Source organism: Ictidomys tridecemlineatus, chromosome 14 (genome assembly GCF_052094955.1).
Source record: "Ictidomys tridecemlineatus isolate mIctTri1 chromosome 14, mIctTri1.hap1, whole genome shotgun sequence".
Taxonomy (NCBI): domain Eukaryota; kingdom Metazoa; phylum Chordata; class Mammalia; order Rodentia; family Sciuridae; genus Ictidomys; species Ictidomys tridecemlineatus.
The window spans coordinates 70067901-70094908 of record NC_135490.1 but is presented as its reverse complement, the minus strand read 5'-3'; the positions used below and the strand labels follow the sequence as shown (position 1 = coordinate 70094908).

General features: G+C 42.4%; 1 protein-coding gene and 2 long non-coding RNA genes across 6 annotated transcripts in view; 2 read left to right on the top strand and 1 right to left on the bottom strand.

Moving 5' to 3' along the window:
• Positions 1-1866: 1866 nt before the first annotated feature.
• Positions 1867-24647, bottom strand: LOC120883749 (uncharacterized). Its single transcript, XR_005725938.2, has 3 exons — positions 24509-24647; positions 14736-16855; positions 1867-2111 (listed from the first exon to the last, which is right to left on the bottom strand). It is a non-coding gene; the product is annotated as an uncharacterized LOC120883749 (long non-coding RNA).
• On the top strand, positions 3520-4112 carry LOC144370495 (uncharacterized). Its single transcript, XR_013430469.1, has 2 exons — positions 3520-3698; positions 3809-4112. It is a non-coding gene; the product is annotated as an uncharacterized LOC144370495 (long non-coding RNA).
• The window catches only part of Mfhas1 (multifunctional ROCO family signaling regulator 1), a 95518-nt gene continuing 91759 nt past the window's right edge, over positions 23250-27008 (top strand). For 2 of the 4 annotated variants that reach the window (XM_078031316.1, XM_078031317.1), the window contains exon 1: positions 23250-26848. In XM_078031316.1, the coding sequence (XP_077887442.1) occupies positions 23845-26848 (3004 nt within the window). In that variant the 5' untranslated portion in view covers positions 23250-23844. The remainder of the gene's footprint in view (positions 26849-27008) is intronic. The other 2 variants (XR_002484599.3, XM_005330781.5) reach the window with 2 other exon arrangements.

Here is a 27008-nt window from a genome sequence, read left to right as displayed (position 1 = left end):
TTCTTACTTAAAAGTGGACTTTGTTTCTTCTTTGTTTCAATCTATTTATGAGTTACATAGTTGCCATTATCTGGCATCTTGGAACTTTGAAAGATGTTTTATTTTAGTTCCATATACTGTCAGATTTTTTTTCCCCCTACAACCTGAGTGGTTTTCTGTAAACACAGCAAGCCCATTTGCTTTGTCAGAGAGTGAGATAACACAAATAAAACAGATGGTCGGTGGAGTGTCAGACAAAAGTGCAGTGTGCCCCAAAGGCAGTTCTTATTTGAAAACCACACAGTACCTCGCAAGTATATGGCTCAAGCACACCTCTGAATTGTAACTGGGGTCTGGAACTGTTGCTAGGTAACAGTTTCACAATGGACACCTAGCAACTATTAACTGCCATCTTCCTTATCTACTTGTTCTACAGACAGTAATCTTGATTCCTAAATCCAGTGTAAAGACCAACATTTGGGGAAGAAGAGAGAGTAGTAACTGTTCGTAGAAATAAAGTGAAAACAACATAACACTAATGAATGACTATTTTCTTAATGTTTTCATTATTATAGACTCAACATTTATGGCCCCCAAACCAAAGCTACTTGCTTATTTATTTATTTGGTACTGGGGATTGAACTCAGGGGCACTCAACCACTGAGCCTCAACCCCAACCCTATTTTATATTTTCTTTAGAGACAGGGTCTCACTGAGTTGCTTAGCACCTTGCTGTTGTAAGGCTTGGAACTTGGGATCCTCCTGCCCCAGGCTCCGGAGAGCCACTGGGATTACAGGCATGCACCATTGCACGGGTGCTATTTAGTTTTTTATGTGGTGTTGGGGATGGAAGCCAGTGCCTCGTGCATGCCAGGCAAGTGCTCTACCACTGAGCCATAACCCCAGCCCCCAAAGCAACTTGTGTTGCTTTACATTTGTTCAGGTTCTTCTTGTTTCCATTTCTCCCTGAAGTCGACAAGTGTGTGACTTTGATATAAAGAAAATAAAAGCCAAATTTATACTGTTATTTGGCTCATTTAAAACTCTGTTATAAAGATGATGAGTTAATACTGAAGACATATGGAAAATAATATTCCTACAAAATAGCCCCCCACCCCCAAGAAAAGAGAGGTACAGCTCCGGAGGAGGGAGGGGAGTGGTCTCAAGCATCAACCTCCTGATAAATCCTTGCCCAAGAACAATGGGCCCTAAAGGAAGGTGGATAGGAATGCTGGGCTCAAGGACTTTGACCTTCCCCCATTGCAAATTGGTCCTTAATGGAGACACTGTAAAGGCACAAACTCTGGAGACCTAAGTCCTAGAGAAAAAAAACAATGGGCAAAATTTAAGTACTCATCCCCCCAAATCTGGGCTCCCATCTCTCCAAGTAACAATGAGTTTTAACCTTTTTACAGCTGCCTTCCTGAGTTAAACTCTTAACCTACACAACTAGCCCCTAACTATCGGAACCCCACGTCCGTTCGTCCGTCCACAGGTTCCAATGATTAAACTACCCTAACTGTACCCGATAAAACTAAAATGCCCCCTGTAACTGATGGTCATTTTTGCATCCAGAAAATGAGTCTCTCCAGTGCCTGAGCCCACGAATGAATAAACGGCTCCCCTGAATCTGTTGGGGTGCACATCCATCATTTTGAGTTTACAAATACAAATTATGCCACTTACTGTTTAGTTACTATTCCATACAAGGGCACAATCTTTCTGTGAATGTTCACTGTGTGCTCCCCCCTTTTATGGGCTAGAATTAGATGCTTCAGAACACTCACAGCATCTCCCAGGGAGATTTACATCATGAAAAGTTATGTGACCTAATTTTTGTGAGGGATGCAGGAGTCAGAGGAGGGATAAACGACAGGAAGGAAGAGATATAAGTAAAGTCTGTATTAACGCAGATTAAATTCATCTGCGAGTGACAGAAAATCAAAAATAAGAGTGAGTCAAACAAAGCAGAAGCTGGTGTTCATCTCAGGTACTCGTGGCTGGTATGGTTATCTCCTGGTTGGGAGAGGAAGACACATTCTTCGGTCTTCTTGTTTCATCCTCCTCAGTCCTGGTCTTCTACCCTCTGGGGTCCAAGATGGCTGCGCCTCCCCAGGCATTCTGTCCTCATTCTGTGAAATGGAAAAGAAGGGAAGAGCTGAGGAGGTCACCCCCTCATTTTAAAGACAACTCTGGGAGCTGGGGTTATGGCTCAGTGGTAGAGCGCATTAGAGGCCCTCAGCACCTCATAAAAATGAATAAAATAAAGGTATGGTGTCCAACTACAACACACACACACACACACACACACACATATATAGATAGATAGAGAGAGAGAGAGAGAGAGAGAGAGAGACTTCTGGAAGTTTCACATCCCAGTGCCAACTAGGGTACAGTGCTTATGAACAGCTCTTTGGCCTCTAGTCTAACAGACCCTCCCATTTCCAGTTACATAGTGGACACCTCTCCCTCCTCTCTTTTATGAGGTTGTCCTTTATAAGACCGCTTTGACATATCTAGCATTTTATCCCGGGATCCCTCCACCTCCTAAATGATATACGAATTTGCCTACATGAAAGCCCTTATTTCTTGTGCTATAAAATCCTATGGTTTTTTTTTTTTTATCATGTATTGTTTCTAATATTGAGAAAATCATATCATGTAACAATTTTAATGAGTCATATTTAGTAACTTAATATCAATTTTATATAAAGAGCAACAAAAAATTTGCCCAGGGTTGCGTAGGTAGCTCTTAAGTGGCAGAGCTGGGTTTCAAACCCAGGGGACGGAGTCTCCAAAACTTGCTTTCCTTCCGTTGTACCTCCCCCCCCCCCCATCCCAAGAATCTCACTCTCAATCTTCTAATATGTTGGGAGGATTTTTGTGTTTCCCTGTTGAGGTTACTTGTTCTTTTCTAAATTCGGCATAATGCTTTCCTAGGTCAGACCAGGAAAGTGGCCATCGGTTTGTTTTTTAGAATTGCCAACTGTCAGGGGTGAAAAGAGCACACTGACAATCGATTTCATAAAAGACCAATTAAGGGGAACACGTAGGAGGTGCAACGGGGCCTCAGGAAGGGCCAGCTGTAAAAGCCCATCACTTCTCCCATGACTCTTTCTTTTTTGTGGCATTAATATCTTAGACCAGTCAGCACCCTCTGCTGATCTTGCCAGCCAGCATCTCCACTAAATATCCCCGCTGTGTCCTCCCAACTCATGGTTTCTGGTGAGCTCACCAAGGTTTCTCCACCTACTTCTGGTAATGATGGCTGAGTGGTGTGGTAGGAAGAGAGGGAGACAAGTGTTGGGTCCAAAGCTTATAGTTTAAGGGAGGAAAAAACTGACCTTTTCATAGCAATTGAGCTAAAATTCAAAATAGAACCATGACATTTTTCCCTTCCCTGACCTGCCACTCCACTGCATCCTGTGTGGAGACCACTATCATTTCTTATCTCTCCTTCCTGCTGGGTATCAGATTTGTAGAATGATACCATGCTCATGGTCATCCAGAATAATGCCCTTCAACACTGGAATAGGAGTCCAGCAGATAAAGTTGCTTCCCGTGGGTTAAGGACAATTCTGATATTGCTAATGAGTTTACTGGAATTGAACAATTAAATAAACGGATGGTGGACGATGGGAGTCACATTTCTTACTGTTGGAGCAAGGGGGAGAGGCTAGAATGTTCCACGTGGTAATGGATAGAGTTGGAGGCATCTTGTGAGTTTATGTTTAGCTTAATATAGATGCTAATGACTATGATAAAATATTTATGGATATGTGTAAATCCATGGGTTAGCACATGCTCAGATATTTCCTTTCTCCTTCAGCTGAGAAGTGAACACACCCCAGCAAGAACAACCATCCCTGGCGCTTGGATCTTGATTTGTAAGACCATCATCCAATGACCAGCACTTGGGCTCCTTGGAGAAATGGCTGATTCTGGGAGTGGAGCAGGAATACACCAGAAGAAGCTGGAGCATGTTGTAAGCCAGAAATTAAGGGAGTGCACCCTCCTACTACCACCAAAATGAGGGAGCATGTCCAAGCGACAAGAGCCAACTGAACGAGCTCCCAGTGGCCAAAGTTGGGAAAGTTGGAGCAAGAAAATAAATAATGAATTGTTGGACTGTCTCCCAAAGTATTAATTTTTTTTTGCATTTATACTGATATAAATGTGACTAAAGAAATTCAAATAATTTATGCAAATATCCTGTTTCAAGGAGGTATATTATAATCAGTGTGGGCTGTGTAGTGACTTCCTTCCAAAAATGCAGAATAGAAGGGGGAGGGGTGCGGTGTCAGTGATTTTTATAGTAGAGAAACCTGCCGAGCATTTCCTCAGCCAGGTGATCAAAGGTAACTCCACAGGATAAGTCATGTTGGTGTGATGTGATGACCATGACATTCTACGACTGTGGTCTTTCTCCCAGGCAAATAACACTAGACAAATCTCACTGAGGGATATCCTACACAATGCCTGACTAGTATTTCTCAAAACTGTCAAATGTATCAAAAAGAAAAAGAAAAAGAAAAAAAAAAAAAAAAAAAACCAGGGCTCGGGGCCCTGTGTTCAATCCTCAGCACCACATAAAAATAAATAAATAAAATAAAGGTATTGTGTCCATCTACAACTAAAAAATAAATATTAAAACAAACAAACAAACAACCTGAGAATCTGTCACAACCAGGAGGAGCCTAAGGAAGCATGATAACTAAATGTAATGTCATATCTTGAACAGAAAAAAACATGATAGGCAAAAATCAGGGCAACAAGTACAGGAAATATCAAAATTAATCACAATGTGTCCATAGTAGTATATTATCACTATAGCATTATGTTAATTGCAACAAGGTATCATGATGCTGTAACATCTTAATATTAGGGAAACTGGATGTAGGATACATGGGAACTCTGTACTGTCATTGTAATTTTTTTTTGTTATAAGTTTTATTTTTTCATTTTTATTTTTTATTTTGATTTGGGTGGTGGGTTTTATTATCTTCTTTTAGCTTTTTTCCCCTTTTTTAAAAAAAATTTATATAACAGCGGAATGCATTACAACTCTTATTCATAAGTTTTATTTTTAATAGGATGATAAATGCAAAGCACCTGGGACATTGTAAATATTCAACACCTGCAAGATGACCTGAAGTGACTGTCTGATTGGTACCAGTCCCCCACGGCACACAACAAAGGACTTTCTTGCCCTGGGAGTTCTGCATAGTGAGTCAGCGTTATTGAAAATTTCCAGATTTCTGTGGAGTTAGTTCCACTCTTGAGAGACAATTTAGCCTGTGTTTGTAGAGGAAAAAAAAATAATAAGCTTTTTTAAAAAGGAACAAATATGGACTTGAACATCAGAGAGAAGGGAGTGACACATGAGCAAAGAGCCAAAGCTGAAACTGACTCACTTGGTGGAAGATAACAGAGATGCAGCAAAGTGACCGATTAGTCACACACTCTGCTCTAATGGTGATTACAAAAGCCAAACTGTTTTTATGGGCAACACCCAACGAGCCAGACTAAACAGGAGGAACTAAAGGAGTATTTAAATAGGGGTGTTGAATGGTGACACCAGTCCTGTGGCTTTAGAGACTCAGTACCAAGCACAAGCCCAACAGCCCCAAGCAAAGCTGGGGGAAATGACTCCATAAAAGGGCTTAAGTAGTGACAAGAAACCAGGACCCACAGCTATGCAGAGAAGGAGATGATCTGGAGGCACCCAACAGAATGCAGGCTGAACCCCTGAGAGAGCAGGGTTTCTAGTCTTAGCTCTCATAGGGCTGAATTCATGGGCTGCTTCTTGCTAATTTTTTAAAATTTATTTTTCAGTAAATTCTCCATTTGTATCTGATTTCCTATGTTACTTTTGTTACCATGCAGAGTTAACAAGTAAGCAAACCAGATACTTACCAGGTGTGAGAATGTAATAGAAAGCAAAACCATATGTGGTATGATTCTTCGTGTGCAGAGGTCTGTGCTGTTAACTTAGTAATTAGTGTGTTGCAGAAGGGTTCTGTTTTACTTTATACTGTAGGCATCAGAAGGGGTAGAACTTCCAGTCATTAAAAAAAAAAAAAAATGACATTCATTTTCCAGCAAGTAGGAGAGATGGATGATGAAATCCCAACACTTCCAAAATAAAAGCAGACAACTTTTGTGTATTTGATTAAGAGTTATTTTTGAGGCAGGCTGTGTCATACAAATAACTACTTTCGTCCAGTATGGCTCATGTGTCGTGTCAATGTTATGATTCATAATAACTGAATCTCACATTGTTATAGCTCGTTACAGTTTAAGTATTTCTCACACTTAATCCCAGGTGCTGTCACCTTGACATCCTTTTCAGTTTAGCTCAATTGAACTTCAATCTTAGCCTCTGAAAACTAGATCCTGCTGAGAAATAACCTCAAGGTGAAGAATACTGTAAGATACTACTAATGACAATATTGAAATAGTTTAAACTACCTAGGATTACAGAGGAAGCCAGAAAACATTATATCCATGGTCTTCTGGCTTTACCTCCGGTATGGGACTCCAATCCCAGGTCTCCACTTGGGAGACCCATAAACTGAGCCTCTTCTATGATGACCTCCATCTTGGTTGCACATTAAAAGCTTCCCACATCCCAGATTGTATAAATTAGCATTTCTCAGAGTAGAATCCAGGAATTCCTATTTTAAAGTTTCCAAAAAAATGAAACCAAAGTTAAGGACCACTTTCCCTAAGAATAGAATCCCTGATGAAAAAATGAGATTGTCTAATCTTTGGGGCATGCTGTATTTTGGGTTCATATCATTTCTAGTACTGTCTAAAGAATCAAAAGTAAAATTGGATTTTGAGAAAATCTTTTACAGGCACTGCCAAAAAGTTCCTCCCATGTTTGCCTAGATTTGAGATGGCATAATCCATTTTTAAACTAAATGAGGAATGAATTTTAATAAAACTACTAATTGGTAAATTACGTATAGACCATAAATTTCTGCTGAGACAAAAGATCTTTTATGAAGTACATGACACAGACTGAGGAATGCATTCTTTTTTTAAAAAAATAATTATATATATATATATAATTAGCAGAATGCATTTAGATTCATTGTACACAATTGCAGCACAACTTTTCATTTCTTGGTTGTACCTGATGTAGTGTCACACTGTATGTGCAGTCATACATGGACCTGCAGTTATGATATCCATCTCATTCCACCATCTTTCCTGTCCCCATGCTTCTTCCCCTCCCTTTCCTCCCCTTTGACCAATCAAAGTTCCTCCACTTCCTACCCGCATTGTGGATCAGCATCCACTTATCAGAGAGGACATTCAGCCTTTGGTTTTTTGGGATTGGCTTACTTTGCTTAGTATGACAGAGGAATGCATTCTTGAAAGAGGACTTGCAGTAACTGAGTCACCCACCGTTACAAGGTACCAATTTCTCACGTGAGAGACTTTTTAAAATTGAGGAATAGTAAATGCTTTTAAATAAGTTGTAACCAGCACAAGATATAGCTAAATGACTTGGAGGAGTTCATTTGCTAAAGACTCTTCTTATTTTCCCTTTTCACATTCAATCAACTCATGTCAAAAGTGATTTCATCTGTACCTCCCCTGTTACTCCTCACCAGGTTATTCTGAAGCACATCACAGACATCGTTTCATCTATAAATATTTCATATGTACTACTAAAATTCAGAACCTTTAAAATGCTTCCTTTATATTATTGCATTTCTAGCAAGTATTCAAATTTCCTCCATTTCATCATGATTCTTTCTTTCCTTCTTCCTCTTCCTCATTTCCTCCTCCTTCCAACTCAGAGTGTTGTTTAAAAACATGTATTTATTGATTATATTTATTATATATATTTATTTACATAAAACATATGTACATGTATTTAACACATAAGATTTACCACTTTAACCATTTTTTTTAAATGCGCAGGTCATGGCATTACATCTGTTTAAGCACATTCCCACACTGTAACCATCACCAACGCTGTTGTGTAACTGTCACCAACATTCATCTCCAGAACGTTTTAATTCTCTCATACTGAAACTCTGGCCCCATGACACATTAACTTCCCACCTGCGCCTGCCTCCCTCAGTAATATGGCAACTGGCATTCAATTTCCTGTCTGACAACTATTTCTTCTGACAACTCTGGGCACCTCAGGCAAGTGGAATCATTCAGTGACTGGCTTATTTCACTTAGCTGAAGGTGTCCAAGGCCCACCCATGCTGTGGCAAGCTTCAAAATTTCCATCCTCTCTGTAGCTGACTAATATTCCATTATATGTGTGTAGCACATGGTGTTTATCCCATTGTCTCAAATTTACTTAATTGTTTTATTTTGGTCTTTATTTGCAAATCCACTGAGTTCTTTGGGGACAAAGCTGCACACTCTTTTTTTTTTTTTAACTGTACATAAAACATGTGGTAGCGATACTTTCAAAGAGTCAAAGAGATAAGGAATCTCATGATTAGATGACTGAATTTAGCCTTTTGCAAGATGTTTATAGGCACTCTAACACTCTAACACTAACCACAGTGGCAGGGCCAGGCTATGATTTTGTTTTGTGGGTGTGGTATCTCTGTTGCACATCCTTGCAGAGCACCCAGAACCAGTGAGATGGGCTCTTGCTCATCAAGGAAAGAGGGATGTGATCTGGCATGTTGACTTAGTGCCCCTGGCAAAGACGCTGCCATAGTGCTAGTTCTCAGACAGAGTTTCCCAATACCATTCTACAGTCAGCTTCTAAAGCAACAAGAGGCCATGAACCTGCATTATCATGAGCTCATTCCCAAGTGGTCTCTTGAAAGAATAGTCGGTGTCAAGGATTATCATCAGCTCATTCCCAATGTCGTCTCTTGAAAGAATAGTCAATGTCAAGGAGATGAATGTGAGCAGATTTTTTGCATTATTGATGTCAAACAGGTAGCAAGGATCTGAAGATTCTGAATTAATTATAGCTATATTGCTACATATTGATGAGTTTGGGACTCTTGGAATTAGAGTTTTATGACTTTGCCCCACTTCTTTCCAATCTACTTCTTAAGACTATCTTACTGAAATTGGCCTCAGAATCATATAATGATAACACTGTATATAATTGTCCTTATCATATATTCACTTAAAAATATTTTAATGAGGTCCATGAAACCATTAAATTATGTCTAGTTTCACATAATTGCAGATTTTTTTTAATGACATGAAACATTAAACTATTTTTTTAAATGATGTGCATTATGTAGCTTTTGTGTATGCAAAGATTCATGTATAATGTACATAACTAAACATACATTTAAGGATATATATGTATATCAATATACATACCTTTTTTTGCAAAACCTTTTGTTGTTGTAGTAGCAGGGATTGAACCCAGGAATGCTTAAGCACTAAGCCACATCCCCAGCCTTTTTTATGTTTTATTTTGAGACAGGATCTTTCTAAGTCCTTTAGGGCCTTGTTAAAGTTGCTGAGGCTGGCTTTGAATTTGTGTTCTTCCTGCCTCAGTCTCCGGAGCTACCGGGATTACAGGCATGTGCTACTGCGCCTGGCACAAAAACTTTTATAATTGAAAGATGAACTATAATTTTCATTTCACACTGGATTCTGGCCTTACCACCTTGAAGTCTGAGTAAAGCTAAACATAGGATAAAATAAAGTTGTCTAATCAAGTGAAAGTGTATCCAAAATATGCATAAATTGAGAAATGTGGAATGTTAATGCTAAATGGAATTAAAAAGTTCTGTAATTCAGTAGGCCACCATCTCTCTTGGGATCATGAATAGAGAACCTGATGAAAACCATAAATTTCTTCTTTGAAAAATTCATATCATTCTACTTATAATTTTATCTGTTCATGGACCTTCTGATGCACATTGTTAGACTCCAAATTAAGAATCTGATGTGAGGCCGGGTGCAGTGGTGCACACCTGTAATCCCAGCGGTTTGGGATGCTGAGACAGGAGGACTGAGAGTTTCAAGCCAGCCTCAGCAAAAAGTAAGGCACTGAACAACTCAGTGAGACCCTGTCTCTAAATGAAATACAAAAAAATGGGTATGTGGCTCAGAGGTCGAGTGCCCTGAGTTCAATCCCTAGTCCCCGCCCCTCCAAAAAGAAAAGAAAGCAACAGATACATATTTACAGTTAGAGGAATCAATCCAAGAACTCTATTGTGCATCATGGTAACTGTAATTAATGAGGATATACAGCATTCTTGAAAAATGCTAAGAAAGTGAATGTTAAGTGTTCTCAAAAGTGACCATAAAAAATATCTTAAAAATATCACAAAATTATGAGCTGGAGCTGGGGCTCAGCCGTAGTACACTTGCCTGGCATGTATGAGGCACTGGGTTCGATTCTCAGAACCGCATATAAATAAATACATAAAAATAATAAAGGTCTATCAACAACTAAAAAAAAAATATTTCAAAAATCACAAAATTATAACTATGAGAGGTGATGAATTCACTAATCAGTTAGATATAGCCATTCCACGGTGTTTGCACGCTTCAAAATATCATGTTGTGCAGGATAAATTCATACAATTTTAGATACTGATTTTTAAAATTAATTGATTTAAAAGAAGAAGCCGATGCAATTCAACTCCTTCCTTTTATGGCTGATAGAACCAAGAAACATGGTGGCTATGTCACTTGTCCATGGTCACAGAGTGAGGCAGGGTTGAGAGTTCACTCTGGTTGTGAAATGATTTTTTATGATTACTTGATTATGTGACTTCCAAATAGAGTTCACTTAATTTAGGTGGATTGATGTGAGGGGTTCCATAGGCTTCAATGTTAAATTCTCCTTTGAGGCTTTTCTCCTTACCTGCTCTTAACCTTGACCCCATACTCAAGCATTTACCTACTCCTCCATTCAGAACAAGGAGGCGGCAGTGGAGAAACACATTATCTAAAAAGTGGGGGTGGGGTGGAAGAGTTTTCTTGGCTGAACTAAAGCTAAGCAAAAGCATGTTTCCAGGACTTCATCTGCTTTAAATTTTTTTCTTTTCTTTTTTCTGGTAGTTGGAAACTAGCATTCTGGAAATGTTTTGTATTGTAATACTAAGCAACCAGATTCCTGACATTGTTGAAATGTATTTAAAAATCCCTAATTTTATGAGTCGCATGCAATTAATTTGGAGAAACTGCACATGTTGGATAAGGGTTGTGTTAAGGCTAAGGAGGAAGTTTAGATGGATATTCCAGGAAGACGGGGGATTTCCTTGTGAACATGTTTGCTCTCAAACAATCACGAATTGAAAGACAGAACTATCGCATTAAATGTACCAAGTGACTGCTTAAACAAAAATGTATGCATATTTTTGTATTCATTTCTTTTGAGATATAATATATTTTGGTGATAAATACCCCCTATAGAAAATTTGGAAAATACAAAAGAAAGAAAGTAAAATTGCTGCAATTCCAGCAAGCAGAAATAATAATTACCAACAATTCGATGCACATATTTCAGACTTTTTTCTATGAATGTACACACTTAAACATATACACACACATAGATGTATATAATGTGTAAAACTATTTTACATAAAAGTGGGGTTATGCTTCACATGAATTATATTTTGATACTTCAACAGATATTACAATACCTATATTTTTAAGTTATTATTAAATTTTTTTGGAAGGACTTTTTTATTTGGTACCAGGGATTGAATCCAGGGGCATTTAAGCACTGAGCCACATCCCCAGCCCTTTTTATTTTTTGAGGTGGGGTTTCACTACATTGCTTAGGGCCTTGCTAAGTTTCTGAGGCTGACTTTGAATTGGTGATCCTCCTGCCTCAGCCTCCCAAGTTGCTGGAATCCCAGTGACTTGTCACCATACCTGGTTGGAAGACTTTTTTTTTTTTTTTTTTTCCAATGTGGCGCTTAGAGATTAAACTCAGGGCCTTCTACATGCTATCTACTGCTCTGCTATACCCTCCGCTCCTGAAAAACAATTTTTAATGTGTATATAGATTTTATCATACATCCCCTACAACATTTATTTTACTGTTGGAAATCCAGAGTGTTTTTAATTTTCCTCTGGATCTTTGGGTGGATGCACCTCTATTTCTTTAGAATAATTTCCTGGAATAGAACATTTTTAAAGGTTTCTGTTATAGATTATTAAATACTTTACATAAGCATTTACTGTATTAGTTTACACTTGTACCTATTGTACCTGAAAGTGTCCCTTTTCCCTAATGTCCTATTAATGCTGGATGTTTAAAATTGATTCCAATTTGATAGACTTTATATGGTATCTGCTGTGGTTTGGATATGGCTGAGTGCATGCCCCCAGGGTTCGTGTGTTGGGAGTTTGCTCCTTATTGTGGTGATGTTCAGAGGTGGTGGGACCTTTATGATGCTGGGTCTAGTGGGAAGTGGTTAGGTCTTCCTGAGGGCACTGCCCTTGGAAGAGGTTAAGGTAGTTCTTGTGAGACTCTGGATTAGCTGTCTTCCCTGGTTATTACAAAGCAACAAGTCAGGTCACATCCTGAACACTTGTCTTCTTATTTCCCTCTGTGATCTTTCCATCCCAAATGCTTCCATCATTGTGATGCCATCTACCATGAGGTCCTTTTCACCCAAATAGAGCTGAAGTGAGTACCATGAGCTTAAACCTCCAGAACTGTGAAAAAAAAAAAAAAAAAAAAAAACCTCATTTCTTTATTAAGTATCCAGTCTCAGGTACTTCATTATAGTGATAGAAAATGAGCTAATACAGGATCCTGTTTTAATTTGCATTGCTTTGATCAATTCCAAGGTCAAATTATTTTCATGTTTATTAGTATTTTCAATTCTCTCAATGTAAATTCTTTTGTCTATTTTTCTATAATACTATTCATCTTTGCAAGTTGATTTGTAGGAAGTCCTTATATATTGAATACAAACTGTCATATGTGTTAAGATATTTTCTCTAGCTTAGAATGGTACTTTTTCCTTCTTCTGTATCATGAAAATTGATGATATTGATCTGAGCTGAATTGCTATACAAGTCTCAATCATGTTTGTGGGATGAGTCAAGTGGAATAGAGAAGGCAAATGTGGAGGATTTGGGAGTTAAAATTGAAGTTTTGGAGCTGAAGTCCTCCATTTCTCTGGTTTCTCTGAAATATTTCCCCTTTAATTTCCAATATTATATATTTTCTCAAATATTTTAGTTTCAAAATGGTACCATACAGAATCTGTTGCTACTATGAGACATGACTTGTGTCCTTGTAGATTGTTTTTCAACTGATTTTGATTTTAGATAGCTTACTGTAATCAGAAAGGTTCTTTCCCATAATTCTAATTCTTACTTTATTTTCCTCTGTTTAATTTTGGTGACACAACCTTGGACTAGAGTCTTTTCCTTCATCCTCTTTCTGCACTTTTTGAAATTCTGCAAGAACTGAGCACCCTGTAACACACTGTTCCTTGGTTGAAGGACTAGTTACTTTTCACCCCATCAGCGGTGACTTTTTTTTTTTTTTTTCCTCCCCGATGGACTGTAATTTGCTAACTCACTTCCAGATAAAATTTTCTATTAAGATCTTTTAGCTTCAAAGGAGAGAAACCAATTCAAGGGCAATCTAGCAAAGGAGATTTAATATAAAGCTTTAGAGTGGGGAATAGATCTAGGACCAGGCAAGAAACCCAAATGTTGTTGGAAATCCCCCAAAATAGGCTCTCTCTCCTGTCATCATTTCACATCTGATTTTTTCTTTCTTGGTGAATAGGTTTCATGATTTTCTTTTTTTTTTGATGGATTGGCTTTCCTCTGTTCCTAGATTTCTTTATAATAGTATAGAGATGACTGCCCGTGTCTCCACCATTACCATCTAGACCCACAGAAATCATGACTTTCCTTCTCTCCGTCCTAAATTCGAATGTGCAGGTGGGGGACTCTCGCCCAGGTTCCATTAAGTGCCCACCTGAGATCTGATTAAGTGAAGGCAGGGGCACGGGGCCACCTGGACAATAGGGATAGTTAAAAGAACTACTGAACTAGCAAAGAGGCCAAAGAGTTGTACATCATACCAACTATGTTTCTAAAAGCACGTCCTATAATTTCAGATTTAATTTCAAAAATAAACTAAAACTACCCATTTTAAGTTTCTCATCTGCACAAAAGTGAGCACTGATATTTGAGACAAAACCTGAGAGTTTGGTTGTAGTCAAATGCCGTTGTTTTGTAGAGACACAGACTCTAACACAACAATGAAAGCATGGGGGTATGTGGTTATGTCAAAGGCAATATAGACCCTGAACTGCTAGGTAAGCCTCGCTTTTACTGAGGCTGGCTTTGAACTTGCAATCCTCCTCCCAAGCCGATGGGATTACAGGTATGGGCCACCAGGCCCAGCAAGCCTCCTATATTTTTTCCAGTTAATCTTGGAGCACATTTTCATTTAATTTGTACAATTAGGTTAAGCTTGCTAAAAGAAAATTTATTAAATTAAGCCAAAATAAGGAAAAAAATATGTGTAATATTTCATGTTAGAACAAAACCCAAATCCTTAATACATAAACTTAATATTCCAAATGTGATTTTGCAAATATAAATTAAATGTTAATATGACTGTATTTAAGACCATGGAACAATATTCCCCTAGAGGAAGGGAAGGGCTTCCTCATATTGTTCTTTAATACCTGAACAACCAGTAGTTAGGGAACAAAGGAATCAAACTGACGTGCCTGCTGGCTGCTTTATGTAGACCTCCATCAAATCTGCTTTGAGAATTTCTAAATAGTTTCTTTTTAACTTACCAGCAGATCACAGCTCTTGAAGACTATCTTAATCAATAGCAGATAAATAAGTCAGTGAAGAGAACAATGAAGTCTTCTCAAGTTATCTTGTATTCAGACATCTTAAACAGGATCTGACAAAAATATTTGTTGGATTAATAATAAAGCTATGACCAACCATGATATGACATTGTGACAACCCATAATCCCTCATGTTTACATGGCATTATTTCAAGGAACCTCACCAATTCATAGGATGGAGTAGATAGGGAAATAAGGTATTTGGTTCTGTTTTACAGAAGATATAAAGAAAGTCTTTTTTGCTACAAGAGTAGTATTAGGAAGACCATTAATGGTAAATTTGGCTTCATATTCTTGAACAAATACATGGCTTTTGCTATAGTCTAGATGTGGAATTTCCACCATAGGCCTCTGTGTTAAAAGCGTCATCATTAGCTTCGTGCTATTGGGAGGTGGTAGAACTTTTAAGAGGTAAAGCCTAGTGAGAGGGTTAGTTCTGATGACTAATTAGTGAAGGATATATTGGGATTCTAGCTCCTTCCTCTTTTTCTCTTTCATTTCCTGGGTAAGAGGTAAACAGATTGCTCTGCTGTGTGCTCCTACTATGATGGGTTGCCACAGGCCCAAAACAACAGGGCCAATTGTCATGGACCAAAACTTCAAAGATTGAGCCAAAATAAACCTTTTTTTTATGAGTTTATTATCTCAGGTATTTGTTACAGTAACAGAAAGCTGACTGACACAGTTTCAGGATAACAATAATAATAATCAGTTCTTTGGGAAGACTTTACATTTTTGGTGCTATGCTTTATGATATGTTATATTTTGCCATTATAGACTTTAAAATTGTGGGGGAATGAGTGTTCAAAAAGGAGAGCCCCATATGCCTGTGTCATTTATTTAAAAGCGAAGAGTCAAGTATATCTCCTTTTAAAAATGAGAAATATTTTTAAAAAACTGTGCCGACAAAAGTAAAGTTTTCAACTATTTGTCTCACTGTCATCAAGTTTCAGATTAGTCGCCAAAACTCCACTACAGGGTCTACAGAGCTCATGCACACACACACAACCCTTGGAGAGAAAGGGTGCAAGTGGAAACCACCTGAGCTTCCTTTGCTCCATGCCCTTGAACATGGCGGTATCTGTGGAAAGTGCTGCCTTTAGTGGCTTTGTACATGTTTTAGTCAGCTTTTTCACTGCTGTGACAAAAAGACCTGACAAGAACAATTTTAGAGGAGGAAAAGTTTATTTGGGGGTTCACGGTTTCAGAGGTCTCAGTCCATGGCCTGCTCCATTCACTGGGGCTCCAGTGAGACAGAACATCATGGTGGAAGAGGGTGGCAGAGGGAAGCAGCTCTCATGATGATCAGAAAGAGAGACTCCATTGCCAGATACAAAATATCTACCACAAAGCCACACCCCCAGGGACCCACCTCTTCTAGCCACGCCCTACCCACCTTTAGGCATCACCCAATTGATCCCATCAAAAAATCAGTTTGCTGATTGAGTTAAGCTTCTCATATCCCAATCATCTCTTCTCTAAACCTTCTTGCATTATCTCACACATGAGCTCTTGGGGGACACCTTACATCCAAACCATAATAGCACCCTATACCATAGAGGTACCTTTCAAACAGCCTGACCTTGGTTGGGGGGAGGTCTGTCTGTGGCTTATCATCATCACTGGGCACAAAGTGGAGGGCACCCCCTCTGCCACACATTCGCTCTATTCCCTTGTCTGGATGTGCTTCATTTCAAAGTGCCAAGTATGCGATAGTTAGTTCCATTTGTCGTAACTATTTCACAGATGTTTTCCATTTATCTTCCACTGGATTGGTTTTCTTTCTTTCTTTCTTTCTTTTTTTTTCCTCAGAAAGAGAATATTTGCTCCACGATTTGGACTGAGAATGGTGTGCGGTAGAATGGGTGGGGTGGGAGCACATTTACATAGCCTGAGAGAAAGTTCTGGAGTTGTAGGTGACATTGTGGCAAATCCTTTGGCCTTCAGTGAAATAAACTGGCTCCTGCAGAATATCTTCAGCTGAAAGTACTTTCAACGGGTGCTAAAAATACATTGCAGTTTATTTTCCTCAGTAGGGAGCCTATGTGTTCCCACTTGACCTGGAAACACAAAGAGATCCCACGTTAAATTTAAAGCTACCCATTCCAAGATAAATTTATTTTCAGTAGAACAAGGGAAAGAAAAACAACAACAACAGACATATTGGTACAATTTTGCTTTTGCTGTCTGGAGGAGTCTTGAACACATTTTTTTTTTTAATAGTCTGTATTTAGGTGACTACTCTCAGGCTCTTAACCATTGCTGCTAGGAACTGGCTTGTATTCAAATCAAATCAGATGATGCTTCAAAGGTAGATTTACTTAATTTTGGGAAGAAGGTGGGGCATGCTTAAACAACTTTTAAAAATCAAAACAAAAGACGTCAGATTCTTTGTCTTTAATTTCAGCTTGATAAAGTAGTCTTTTTTTTAAATGTCCTTATCAAAATAGTATGAAATGCCTTCTAATTGAAGTATGGATTTTGTAGACACTGGTATTCTACCCATTTGCCTAAAACAGATCAAACAATAACTGGCATAGAAATTCTGTTGGCTGCCTGCAGTAATATTTAATAATAGATGTTAAATTCTAATCTTGTACTTCGGGAATACTGTGTGTTTAGAGCTTTTCATTGCTCAATATGACATTCTTTGATTTTGAGCAAAATTTAATTTCTCCTGAAGACTGGGTGTTGGTCCTGCTTTCCATCTGGTACCAGTGCTCTAGGCTTCAAATACTCAGTGTGCTTCCAGTGAGCTTAGAACATGTCCCTTCCACATTTCTAACCCCTCATCAAATAGCATGGGGACCAAATGCATGAATTTTGCACTCTGCTTGTTTGAGTTTTGGATTCTGCTATTCACTAGCTCACCTTCATTTTTTTTTTTCTATTTCTAAAATGAGGATAATAATGGAATCCACTGTTCCGGGAGATTGTGGAGATTAAATGAAATACTACATGGATAGCACCCAGCACAGTGTTTGGGTAAACAGAACATCGTTTAATACATCTCAGTTATTGAGACTAGTGAATTACTCTCAGAGGCCCAATAGCAGGAGTTCAGATGACACAACTCTTAAGACCATCTTTGGCTAAATTGTTCGATGTTGATTTTTAAAATATTTTATTATTTTTGATTGTCATGTATTAATTGTACCTATTAATGGGGTTCAGTGTGATAGCTTAACACATGCATACAATATACACTGATCAGATCCAGCCTCCCTTAATCCACTCTCTTCCTGCCATTTCTTCCTTCCCAATCTCTAGTAATCACTCTTCTACATCCACATCAACCTTTTTTTTTTTTTTTTTTTTTTTTTTTTAATTTTTTATTCTGCACATGAGGGATAACATGCAGTACTTGTTTTTCTGTGTCTGGCATATTTCATTAACACAATGTCTTCTGGTTTGACTCATTTTTACTATAAATGATAAGATTTCATTCATTATGTCTGAATAATCTTTCATTATTTATATATTCCACATTTTATTTACCCATTCCCTTGTTAATGGGTACCTAAGTTGATTTCACATCTTAAGTATTGCAAATAGTGCCACATATTCATAGGCATATTGATGTCAATTTTTTGTTTGTTTGTTCGTTTGTTTTTGTTTTTGCACTGGAGATCACATGTAGGAATTCATACCTGCTAGGTAAGTGCTCTATCACTGTGCTACAACTGCAATCCCTTTTTCTTTCTATATTTTTTTTCTTTTGACACACTGTCTCACTAAATTGTCCGGGCTTGAATTGGTGATTCACCTGCCTCAGTCTCCCAAGTACCTGGGATTACAGGTATGCACCACCACAGCCAGTTTGTTGATGCCAATTTTTAAAGTTTATTTCTAATCTTCTTTGAAATAAGTCTAAAACATTTTAGAGAGATATCCCTGCTTTTCCTCTTTCTGTTTTTCCCTTGATTTCCTCTACTTTTGTAAAGGGGGAGATTTTCTCTGAGTTACATTTAGTTGGAGAGAAGGGAGCATTGTTGCCGTTATTTAATTTAAATAAAGTAAAACATTGGCTGGATCTAAAATTACAAGAGAAAAATGTGGAAAGTCCTCCCCTTTGTGATCAAGCAGTATATATACTCAACACTTCCAGACTTCAAGGAGAGTTCAAATTCATTTTCTCATGTGGTATAACCCAGCCCTGCGTCTCTTTGCATTGCAGGGTTAAAGGATTGCCAAATATCCTTTCAAGACTAGACATGTAGTTTCCATACTCCATTGTTAGTTAGAACATCCAGCCACATGTCTTTTCTTCTAAGTGGAGAACAGCTAAATAAATAAAATCGGAACTATATTGAGTCTAAAGCTGAACCAAGTAAAATGCTGCACTTTTGGGAAACTGTGCTTTCTGAACTCCTGAATGATGAAAGAAGAGCAAGATAAAGGGCTCTTTTTAAAGACTAAGTAGGTGAACTGACTGTACTAGTTTCCTAGGATTGCCCTGCTTTCAAGCACAGAATGTTTCCCATCCTGGGAAACTCCTCAGTCTTGTGCAAACTGGGACATTGGGTCACCTTACAATAAAGACTTTACTAAGTTGCAAATGACAAAGTTAAAATTCAGTGGAAAAAAAATACTCACATGTTTTTTAGAATTATGCACTTTAATGTAGGTAGAGTAATATAAGTGGAAAAAGTACAGTGACTAAGTGCTGTCAAAAGAAGCTATTTGTAACTGGGCAAATCCGAGCCAGTTTACCCATGTAGTTAGAGTGGGTCTTCAGTAGCTCTTCATCTAATTGCAAACTTGATTCCTAGAAGGAAATAATTAGTCTTTACAGGGCTCTTTGAAAACCCCAAACTTATCGTAACACCAAATGTCCTACAGGCCAAGAAAAAATAAACTTTCCTAAGGAAGTTTAACATTTTTGGTGATGGGAAGTCAAGGAAGGAGAAAGTGTGAGATGATCTTTTACAGATCAAGATTGGTAACCTTGGTGGAGATGGAATCCAGATTCCTGGGCCCAGAGAGGGAACCAGTGGAGAAGAACCAGATCACCTTGGACAATCCATGTAAGTAAGGTATTCTACAGGGAAAGGCAATAAGGAAATGAGATTGTAACTAGGGTTTAGGATCAAGAGAGAAATATGTCAAGATGGAGAAGAGTTGTGTATGTTAAAGATGGACCAAAAGATATGAGGGAGAAAGCTCATGTGGATTTCATTGGTAGTCTTATCAAGGAATAAGAGCAAAAGATCCCTTCTCTCCATCCCCATTCAGGCTAGGATTGACAGATAAGTAAATGGAGGATCTTTTTCTAGAATGACCACAAAGCTCCCATCTCCTTAGCCTTATCTCTTAAGGCCTCACTACCTCTTTATGCATACTCTTCTTTTTTTAAAAAAAAAATTTGATATTTATTTTTTAGTTTTTGGCAGACACAACATCTTTGTTTGTATGTGGTGCTGAGGATCAAACCCGGGCCGCACACATGCCAGGCGAGCGGGCTACCGCTTGAGCCACATCCCCAGCCCTGTATACTCTTCTTAACCTATAAACAACTGTTGCACCACAGAGGGTCTGGACCCTGGGACAAAGCTGCTGTATGTGGGATGTTATTGCAATCATGGGGCTCAAATGGCAATAATACAAGTATAAGCAAAATAGAATAAATTAAAAGGCTAAATTGGAAAAGTTTTGGAAAGTGTTTAGGTTAGGTCTATGGCAAGAAAATCCAAGGCAAGAAAACTTATTTTTGTTTTTTAGTACTGGGCATTGAACTTGGAGATGCTTAACCACTGAGCCACATTCCCAGCTGTCTCTTTAATTTTTTTTTTTTTTAAATTTTGAGATAGGGTCTCACTAAGTTGCTGAGGCTGGCTTGAAATTTGTGATCCTCCTGAGCCACTGGGATTACAGTCTTTCTTTTGGGGGCAGGGGCAGCATTTAATACTTATCCTACCATCTGTAGGGCCTGGGGCAAGAGTACCAAGGGAGACCCATGTACCATGTACCTAAATATGTAAATGTGTTATGTCATGCTGACATGTGGTGTGTTCATGCCTCTTCTCGTCCTAATGACTCCATTCAGTGGCAAGGAGCCACGTGGGGACATGGCTACAGTCAAGCCCCATGCACAAACCCCAGGCTCTGGGATGAGTAACTCCTTTTGAATGACCAATGACCACCTCATCTTCCCTGAGTTTGTTAGCTTTCTGTTACTACAAAATCAAGTTGCCATAAAAAGCTTCCAAAGAGAAAAGGGTTATTTTCGCTCACAGACTGTGGTCCATTGGCTGCATTGCTTTAGGGACTGTTCAAGGCAGCACATCAAAGACAACTCATGGTCGAGCAAGCTACTCATCTCATGGCAGCTGGAAAGTAAAAGAGAAGAAAAGAAAGGGGCAGCATCCTCTGATCCTCCTCGGGCCTTGTGCATTTGAGGTAAGTACTCTATCAACTGAGCTATATCCCCTTCCTCCACCCTTGGACTTTTAAGGTATGCTCAAGATCCAAACTATAGCACTCCCTAACCAGGCTTGAGGGTGTTTACATCTGGAATTCTAGGTTCTTTATACCTACTGTGTTTTAGAAGGTAGAGAGGGCAAGTCTCCTTGGCCCATCAGAAACTTAACCACCTAGGGTGCAATGTGGCTACAGGAGGGCCAAGCTGGTTGCTCAGGGCAGAAGTCCTTCTTGCCTGGGTATACGAGGTATAATAAATACAATTTCTTTCCCTGAGGTTTTATTTTGTCATTGAGTTCTCCTGATATGACTTAGTTTTCTAGAACACTGTCTTTCAAAGAATGTGTGGACAAGGCTTCTTACCTGGCTTCCTGTAGTACTAACTGCATCAGTACTTGGCAGGCCAAGGGGCTCTGAGATAGTTCCTGTTGACCAAACTCATTCTTATCAGGTATGGGACCTCTGTGAGAGGCCTCAGCCCAGGGGTGTTCTCTGGTCCTATCCAGTTTTCTTTACCAGATAAAGCAAATTGATTGATTGATAAAGGTAGAATACAGTTTTCAAAACACATTTAAGATGGAAGCATACTAATTTTCTGATGGCTTCTAAGGGAAACAGTTTGGCATATGTTATTTAGACGAAATCTAAGCCACTTTAGGAGTTGAGTTTAGGTATTTAGAGTGGAGGAGGAAGCAGATTGATGCATTGTCTGGTCTCCTTCCCCAAAGTGACATTCAGATTTGTTTTGGAAGAAGTGGAAGGATGGAGGATTTGGGGCCTAGTTCAAGAACGTTGTGAGGGTGATACACTCAGGGGCATGTCCCACCTGGGGATTTAACATACATGGCTCTACTCTTTACCTTGCTTGTGTATTGGGAAGCACCTCAATATGTTTGGACTCCTTTCTACCTCTGTGAAAAAAGGGTCAGTTTTTCTGCCTTAATTTTTTTCTTGTAAACTTTGAGCCTCTCTGGGAGAGAACACTTGAGCAATTCAACTGTGTATGGGAGACCCAGCACAGGGGGTGGGGGGAGGGGGAGCGGGATTTTGTCTCAGTCATTCTCTTTAAAGAGACAAATTACCACTTCTCGGATGATTGCATAGAGCGGTCCTCAAATGACATGTGGAGCTGCAAGGTTTTAAGAGATGCATTTAACTAACTAAATTCAGTTCCACCTCCCTGAAAACTATTTGATTCATGATTAACCAGCTTGGAGGCGATGATGGAGGTGATAAGGGAGGGTCTTGACGGGTTTCAAGGCTTTGGTAAATTCTGAAGAAATCATTTCCTTAGTGTAGATATGATCTCAAAGACACCTTTCCTTATAGTGGGCACATGAACCTGAGTTGAGTACTGTGAATTCTACCTGAAATAGCTGTCATTTCCTTGAACCCATTCAGCAACAGGTACTACACTGTTTTTCATGCAGCTTTGGAAGATAAACAGGATACCCCAGATAAAACACTTTGCATTGCCCCTACCTCGACCACCCACATTAGGCCATGAGTCCCTCCCCGTTAGTTGGTCTGGCACAATAAGGGTCTCAATATTTGGCAAATGAGTGAATGAGTGCCTGCCTTTCCCTTTCTTTTGTTTAACCAATGTCTCATTCTAAGCTCCTGCAATGACACTCAGAACTCCGAATTCTGCCAGTTTCATTAGGGTGAGGATGTAAGAGTGGGTGTAAGGGGAAGTGGGTGAAGAACGACACGGGAAACCAGCGGATCCCACAGAGGTAAAAAAAAGAAAGAAAAGAAAAGAAATCCTTAGAGACTTGGGGCCAACAAAGAGGCAGACGCAAGCGAATCTAATCACTAGAACCCGGAGCTCCAAATCAGCAGCGAGGACGTGTCCCCGTGCGCCTCCCGGCTGTCCACGTCGCTGGCCGCTCCTGACCGGGTGCCCCCAGCCCAGCACCCGGGGCTAGCCCGTGGCTCCCGCCCCCGGGGCGGTGCCGGGAACACGCGGCGCCTCCGCCGGTCACGTGGGGGCCGCTCCGCCGGGCGGCGCTGCCGCTTCCCGATCGCGCCCTCCCAGCGCCGGGGACGCGGCGCTCGCGCTCCCGCCCGAGCCCCAGGGAAGCGGAGACAAGGAGGCGCCGCCGCCCCCTCCTCGCGGCTGCTCCCCGGCCCTGCGCCCGCAGCATGCCCGCCGCGGAGCGGAGCGCCGCCCTCCTCCCGGAGCTCGTGGAGGCGACGACGCTGCCGGCCGCGGGGCCGCGGCTGCGAGGGTAGCGGGGCCGGAGTTGGGCACCCGGGCGCCGCAAGGCGGGCGGAGCGGGAGGAGAAGCAGGCATCCTCCGCGGCGTGGCGGGCGGCGGCCCTGCTGCCCGGCGCGCCCATGGCCCTGGAAGACGGAGAATGCGAGCTGCACTCCGCGCCGGCCTCCGCCTTCCCCCGCGCCGCGTGCTCGGCGCCCCCCAGAGCTGCTCCGGTCGCCGCCGCCCCTCAGCTGCGGGCGCCGAGCCGCTAGCTGCGCTAGGACCCATAGCCGCTGGCCGCCGAGGGGCGGAGGCAAGGGAGGAGTGGGAGCGAGAGGGCCCGGGAGACGGGCGCCGGCCCGGGTGCAGCACGGCATGCAGCTGCGGGCTCCCGCGCCCGCGTGAGGGTGTCGGTCCCGGGCCCCGCCATGGCTGGGAAGGACAGTGGCAACCTGAAGACGGTGAGGTTGTGGCGGGACGCCGCCCTTCGCGCCAGGAAGCTGAGGAGCAACCTGCGACAGCTAACCCTTAGCGCGGCTGGGGGCTGCCCTGGGGCCGGAGCCGGAGCGGATCCGCTCGAGTCCCCCGACGCTCCCCAGCTAGTGCTGCCAGCCAACATCGGGGACATCGAGGTGCTGAACCTAGGGAACAACGGCCTGGAGGAGGTGCCTGAAGGGCTGGGGTCGGCGCTTGGCAGCCTACGCGTCCTGGTCCTGCGCAGGAACCGCTTTGCCCGGCTGCCCCCTGCGGTGGCCGAGCTTGGCCACCATCTCACGGAACTGGACTTGAGCCACAATCGGCTGACAGCCCTGGGCGCGGAGGTGGTGAGTGCCCTAAGGGAGCTGCGCAAGCTAAACCTCAGCCATAACCAGCTGCCTGCTCTGCCCTCCCAGCTGGGCGTCCTGGCCCACCTGGAGGAGCTGGATGTTAGCTTCAACCGACTGGCGCACCTGCCCGACTCACTCTCTTGCCTCTACCGCCTGCGCACCCTCGATGTGGACCACAACCAGCTCACTGCCTTTCCCCGGCAGCTGCTGCAACTGGCGGCCCTGGAGGAACTGGACGTGTCCAGCAACCGGCTGAAAGGCCTACCTGATGATATCAGTGCCCTGCGTGCCCTCAAGATCCTCTGGCTGAGTGGGGCCGAGCTTGGCACTCTGCCCATCGGCTTCTGCGAGCTGACCAGTTTGGAGAGCCTCATGCTAGACAACAACGGGCTGCAGGATCTGCCCACCCAGTTCAGCCAGCTGCAAAGACTCAAAATGCTCAATCTCTCTTCCAACCACTTTGAGGAGTTCCCTGCAGCTCTGCTGCCCCTGGCTGGTCTGGAGGAGCTTTACCTTAGTCGCAATCAGCTCACCTCAGTGCCATCCCTTATCTCGGGGCTGGGAAGGCTTCTCACTCTGTGGCTGGATAATAACCGCATCCGATACCTGCCCGACTCCATTGTGGAACTGACCGGCCTGGAGGAGCTGGTGCTGCAAGGGAACCAGATCGCGGTGCTTCCTGACAACTTTGGCCAGCTCTCCCGTGTGGGATTGTGGAAGATCAAGGACAACCCACTGATACAGCCCCCTTACGAGGTCTGCATGAAGGGGATCCCCTACATCGCGGCCTACCAGAAGGAGCTGGCTCATTCCCAGCCAGCGGTGCAGCCCCGTCTCAAGCTGCTCCTGATGGGGCATAAGGCTGCAGGAAAGACCTTGCTCCGACACTGCCTCACCGAGGAGATAGTGGAGGGAAGCCATGCAGGAGGAGACAAACAGAAGAACTACTCACCTTCCCCTCCTGCCAGTAGCAAGGGTATTGAGGTGACCAGCTGGACAGCTGATGCCTCCAGGGGTCTGAGGTTCATCGTGTATGATTTAGCTGGTGATGAAAGCTATGAGGTGATCCAGCCCTTCTTCCTCTCTCCAGGAGCCCTGTATGTGCTGGTAGTCAACTTGGCCACCTATGAACCACGCCGCTTTCCCAGTACTGTGGGCTCCTTCTTGCATCGGGTGGGGGCCCGGGTACCTCATGCTGTGGTGTGCATTGTGGGCACGCATGCAGACCTATGTGAGGATCGGGAGCTGGAGGAGAAGTGTCTGGATATTCACCGCCAGATTGCCCTGCAGGAGAAGCACGATGCCGAGGGCCTGAGCCGTCTAGCCCGGGTGGTGGATGAGGCCTTGGCCCGGGACTTCGAGCTGCGCTCTGCCAGCCCCCATGCAGCCTACTATGGTGTTTCTGACAAGAACCTTCGGCGACGCAAGGCCCATTTCCAATACCTGCTCAACCACCGGCTGCAGATCCTCTCTCCGGTATTGCCTGTTAGCTGCAGGGACCCCCGCCAATTGCAGCGCCTTCGGGACAAGCTGCTTTCTGTAGCTGAGCACCGAGAAATCTTCCCCAACTTACATAGAGTCCTGCCGCGATCCTGGCAGGTGCTGGAGGAACTGCATTTCCAACCACCACAGGCACAACGACTTTGGCTAAGCTGGTGGGACTCTGCACGCCTGGGCCTGCAGGCAGGGCTGACCGAGGACCGACTGCAGAGTGCTCTTTCCTACTTGCATGAGAGTGGCAAGCTGCTCTACTTTGAGGATAGCCCGGCCCTCAAGGAGCACGTCTTCCACAACCTCACCCGCCTCATTGACATCCTCAATGTCTTTTTCCAGAGGGATGCTTCCTTGCTGCTGCATAAACTGCTACTAGGGACCAGTGGAGAGAGTGAGGGGGAGGGGGAAAGCTCCCCAGTGATGTCGCTGCCCACCCAGAGCCAGGACCTGCTCCGGGCCACCCAGCTCCATCACTATGTGGAGGGCTTTCTGCTGCATGGGCTCCTGCCAGCCCATGTCATTCGGTTGCTGCTTAAGCCTCATATCCAGGCTCAGCAGGACTTGCAGCTGCTGCTGGAGCTGCTGGAGAAGATGGGACTCTGTTACTGCCTCAATAAACCCAAGGGCAAGCCTTTGAATGGGTCCACAGCTTGGTACAAGTTCCCATGCTATGTGCAGAACGAGGTGCCCCATGCAGAGGCATGGATTAATGGGACCAACCTAGCGGGGCAGTCTTTTGTGGCTGAGCAGCTGCAGATTGAATATAGTTTTCCCTTTACCTTTCCACCTGGGTTGTTTGCACGCTACAGTGTCCAGATCAACAGCCATGTGGTGCACAGGTCAGATGGTAAATTTCAGATCTTTGCATATAGAGGAAAAGTTCCTGTGGTGGTGAGTTACAGACCTGCCAAGGGGGTTCTGCAACCAGATACCCTGTCCATTGCCAGCCATGCATCATTACCAAATATATGGACCGCATGGCAAGCCATCACCCCCTTGGTAGAGGAACTGAATGTCCTACTTCAGGAATGGCCTGGACTGCACTACACCGTGCACATCCTCTGTTCTAAGTGCCTTAAGAGGGGGTCGCCCAATCCACACGCTTTCCCAGGTAAGTGGAGAGAAGGTCACAGTTCTGTGGTGTGTTGCAAGTTGCATTGGTGGGATATTTGTTGCTAATTTGGCAGAATGTTTACTTAACCTCACAGGTTCCTTAGGGAAGCTTTGCAGGGTAAATATTGGGAGTTTTGGGGACAAGCAAAGGGCACTGA